This window comes from Oryctolagus cuniculus, chromosome 14 (genome assembly GCF_964237555.1).
Source record: "Oryctolagus cuniculus chromosome 14, mOryCun1.1, whole genome shotgun sequence".
Taxonomy (NCBI): domain Eukaryota; kingdom Metazoa; phylum Chordata; class Mammalia; order Lagomorpha; family Leporidae; genus Oryctolagus; species Oryctolagus cuniculus.
The window spans coordinates 33,980,987-33,985,932 of record NC_091445.1 but is presented as its reverse complement, the minus strand read 5'-3'; the positions used below and the strand labels follow the sequence as shown (position 1 = coordinate 33,985,932).

The window sequence follows — 4,946 nt, the reverse complement described above, 5'->3', positions numbered from 1 at the left end:
TTAAGTTATGGAGGCAGGGGTTTCAAGGGGAAAAAAGACAAAAACAAAAAACTTTTTGGTTTGAGATTCTGTACAAGGTTCTGTGAAGAAATGACCATTAATTTTCCCTCTAAGCTTTGAAGGCCAAAAATCGTAACACAGGATGTAATATTATGACATTTATTGAGTCTGAGCTTGCATTTGCCAAAATTAAGCAATCAATGAGTTTTGGTCAGAATACCACCAAGATTTTTTTTCTTGTCCTTGTTAAAAATAGTATTCAAGGTTGTAATTATCTTCCAAATCCATTGTACATTTGTCCAACTAAGGCTTTGAAAGTAAGATCAGTTTTCTCTGCTAAATATTAATGTTATTCTCTTATCTACTATAGTGGCTGTTTATTGGTTTAAGGATCTTTGTATCATCATATTAAAATTTTTGCATAATAATTGTACCATTTATCATACTTCTTATATTTCTAAGGTTTTTATTAAAAATATCTGTGTATCATAATAACATCATGAATAAATATATAGAGAAGAAATTCTTAATGACTGCATGTCACTAAATTAAAATATTACAAATGTGTTGATTACTTAATGTTATACTTGAAACAATTTTGTGATATTTGCTAAAATGTATTTCTTAATTAATTAACTAATCAAAAATATTTATTTTTTACAGAAAAACACCCTGTGAAATATTTAACTTTTGATTTTATAGTTAAATACACTGAGGCCCATTATATTCAATAATGAAAAGTTATTAACAATGATTGAACAAATTTAATATTTAATATTTGATATTTGAATACATGTATTCAATGTATGCTGACCCATTAAAGATAACTAACATTTCTCCTTCCATCATTTCTCTATGATTTTAACCTTAGAGCTCTTCTCCTCTATTTTCTTATAAAATATCTATTGTGCTGGGTCACATTAGAAACTTATTCCTCTTTAACTGTGCTTTGATATCTGTTATTCAACTTCCCCCATCTTTTCCTCCAATTCTTTCCAGCTCATATTAATTTATAATCTATGTTTCGATTGAAATTTCTGAGCTTCCAGATATGGTGAAAAATATATGATATTTGTCTTTTTGTGTCTGACTTATCTGTCTGTTATCTCACTTACTGTAATACCCTCCAGTTTCATCTGTTTTGCTGGAAACTACAGGATTTTTTTTCTTTTTGTGACTGAATAATATTTTTATGTATATGTGGCATATTTTTATTTATTTATTTATTTATTAATCAGTAAAAACATTGATTGATTCCGTATATTTGCTATTGCGAATAGTGCTACAATGAGCATGGTGCAGGTATCTCTTTGATAGGATGCTTTCATTTCTGTTTGATATACCAAGGGTGGAATTACTGGATTATATATCAGTTCAATTTGTAGGTTTTTTTTGGGGGGGGAAGAGTCTACATACTGTTTTCTATAGTGGCTGTGTTAATTTGTATTCCAAAAAATGGTGTACAAGAGTTGCCCTTACTCTACCTTCTCTTCCTCATTTGTTACTTTTGTTCTATTTTACAGTAGCCATTCTAACTAGAGAGAGATGATATCTCATTGTGGTTTTGATTTGAATTTCTTGATTGACTACAAACGTTGAATATTTTTAATCAATTTTTTGGTCATTTGTATTTCTTTCATGACAAATATCTAGAATCTTTGCTCATCTTTTTACTAGATTATTTTCCTTTTTGTTGTTGATTTTTTTAGTTCATTTATATTCTGGATATTAATCCTTAGTCAATAAATAAATTTGGGGTCAGCGCCGCGGCTCACTAGGCTAATCCTCTGCCTTGTGGCGCCGGCACACCAGGTTCTAGTCCCGGTCGGGGCGCCGGATTCTGGCCCGGTTGCCCCTCTTCCGGGCCAGCTCTCTGCTGTGGCCCGGGAGTGCAGTGGAGGAAGGCCCAAGTCCTTGGGCCCTGTACACCATGGGAGACCAGGATAAGTACCTGGCTCCTGCCATAGGATCAGCGCGGTGCGCCGGCCTCAGTGCACCGGCCACGGCGGCCATTGGAGGGTGAACCAGCAGCAAAAGAAGACCTTTCTCTCTGTCTCTCTCTCTCACTGTCCACTCTGCCTCTCAAAAAATAAATACATAAATAAAATAAAAATAAATAAATAAATAAATAAATTTGGATGTCACTTTACCCTACTGATTGTTGTATTTCCTTAGTAGAAACATCTCAAATAAATGTAAGTCCATTCACCTAATTTTGTTTTTGTTGCCTCTGCTTTTGTGGTCCAATTCAAAAATACTTTCTTTTTTTAACTTTTATTTAATGCATATAAATTTCCAAAGTACAGCTTATGGATTACAATGGCTTTCCCTTCCACCTGCAACCCTCCCCTCTCCTGCTCCCTCTACCCTTCCATTCACATCAAGATTCACAAAAATACTTTCAACATCAATGTCTTGAAATATTCCCCCAAATTTCATAATTTCAAGTCACTACTTTAGGATTTTATTCATCATGACTTGAGTTTTAATAGGAAATGCTATTTGAAAAGAGTTTGAATCATTGTTCTTTATGAGAGATATTTATTAACTTCTGTGATTTTTACAGGCAAAAGGCAATGGAACATTTCAACACCAGTTGCAGAGAAGGCTTTATTTTGGTGGGCTTCTCAGATTGGCCTCAACTGGAAGTTTTTCTTTTTGTCTTTATTTTGATTTTCTATTCCCTTACTCTCTTGGGCAACATCACCATTGTTGCTCTATACCAATTGGACCCTCGTCTGCACATGCCCATGTACTTCTTCCTCTGCCACCTCTCATTCCTGGACCTCTGCTACACAACCACTACTGTGCCCCAACTTCTGATCAACCTTCATGGACATGACCGGACCATCACCTATGGAGGGTGTGTGGCCCAGCTCTTCATCTTTCTCACCCTGGCCTCCACCGAGTGTGTCCTCCTTGTGGTAATGGCCTTTGACCGCTATGCTGCTGTCTGTCGTCCCCTATACTACACAAACATTATGCATCCTTTTCTCTGCCAGACAATGGCTGCATCCTCCTGGGCAGTGGGCTGCATAAACTCTCTGATTCAGACAGGTCTCATGATGGCCATGCCTCTCTGCAGCCATCAACTGAACCACTTCTTCTGTGAGATGCCTGCTTTCCTCAAGTTGGCTTGTCAAGACATAGAAGGAACAGAGGCCAAGATGTTTGTGGCTCGAATCATAATTCTGGTCGTTCCTGCAATATTAATTCTGGTCTCCTATGTACACATTGCTCAGGCAGTGCTAAGGGTCAAGTCAATGGCTGGGCGCAGAAAAGCATTTGGGACTTGTGGATCCCACCTCTTAGTAGTTTCCCTTTTTTACGGTTCAGGAATCTACACATACCTCCAACCCATGCACCGTTATTCTGAGAGCAAGGGAAAATTTGTTGCCCTCTTTTATACTATAATTGCCCCCATTCTCAATCCTTTGATTTATACTCTAAGGAACAAGGATGTAAATGGGGCTCTATGGAAGGTGCTATCCAGAAGTAGAGACTTATGGTAAGGGACACAAGGAGAACCAGAAAAGTACCATAGTGGTTTTCATGGAATAAAATCCATCTTATTCCTTGTAGTGTAGCTGATCAGTCATAGCAGTCCTCAGTAGTATAAAATTTTATTGCTTTCCTCACTTTGAGGTTGGCAGTAGTGATCTCTTAATATACTATCTAGTAGTTTCTTTTTTTTTTTTAATTTTTGACAGGCAGAGTGGACAGTGAGAGAGAGAGAGAGAGAGGTCTTCCTTTTCTGTTGGTTCACCCTCCAATGGCCACCGCGGCCGGCGCCCTGCAGCCGGCACACTGCACTGATCCCATGGCAGGAGCCAGGTGCTTCTCCTGGTCTCCCATGGCGTGCAGGGCCCAAGCACTTGGGCCATCCTCCACTGCACTCCCTGGCCACAGCAGAGAGCTGGCCTGGAAGAGGGGCAACCGGGACAGAATCCGGCTCCCCGATTGGGACTAGAACCCGGTGTGCCGGCGCCGCCAAGGCGGAGGATTAGCCTGTTGAGCCATGGAGCTGGCCTAGTAGTTTCTATGATCATTGTACAGCAAAGAGTACTGATTTGTATTACAGCTTTCTGAAAGAATAAAACTAAGAAGAAAGTGTATTTTGGCTACATATGCAGAGCAGAGATTAGAGTAAAGGTAAGTCTGAGAATGATAGAAGACAATTTAAAGTAACCAAAATTATTCCAAAGTAAATGATTCCCAGACTTATGCTGTATCTGGCACTTTGTCCAATAGCAGAGGATGTAAGTTCACCCTTTCTGTTCTAAATAATATGAATTGACCATGCCTTCTACCATTAAAGGACCCTTTTCTAAGGATTCTTCAACTGGTCTCCTTTCTATTATACTTAGAATAAGAAGGACATGTGCAACCAGCATGCAGTGTCAGATATGAATGTCATTTACCCAGTTGAAGAAAAAAGGAGAAATTACTACTGTGTCACCAAGTTAGTCAAAATCTCATTAGCTCCATGGATAGTCATACTGCTTAGTCTCATGGGCAAGATATTTTCAGTGCAAGAGAGAGAATAAGAAATAAACATGCAAATAATGAACCAGGTGAAATTGATGTGGAGAAAAAGAAAGAGTAACAGGGAGTGAGGAACATGATAGTGGTAGAAAACAAAGGAATTGCAAGAGCCTCTAGGTACAAGTGCCAAGATGGTAGAAACTTGAGATGCCACTACTATTGTTCCATTCCATTTTCATTTCAATGTGCATTTAACCTTGTCAATAATCTTTTACAATGAGAAAACATTATATTTAATTACTCATTTTTAGTGCAACAGAAAACTAATAATTTAAAATTCATCCTTAGAATAGTATTCTGAGAATTGTGGTTACAGTCTTTGATGAAGCTGAAATTCAAAGGGTTATATTACTTATCCAAGTTTACATAGTAAATACATGGTTAAATTTAGATCCAAGTTT

General features: G+C 37.7%; 1 protein-coding gene across 1 annotated transcript; it reads left to right on the top strand.

Moving 5' to 3' along the window:
- The first annotated feature begins 2,576 nt into the window (after positions 1-2,576).
- On the top strand, positions 2,577-3,512 carry LOC100351834 (olfactory receptor 2Y1-like). Its single transcript, XM_002713884.4, has one exon. It carries the CDS (start codon positions 2,577-2,579, stop codon positions 3,510-3,512), a length of 936 nt encoding a protein of 311 aa, XP_002713930.1.
- Positions 3,513-4,946: the final 1,434 nt, after the last annotated feature.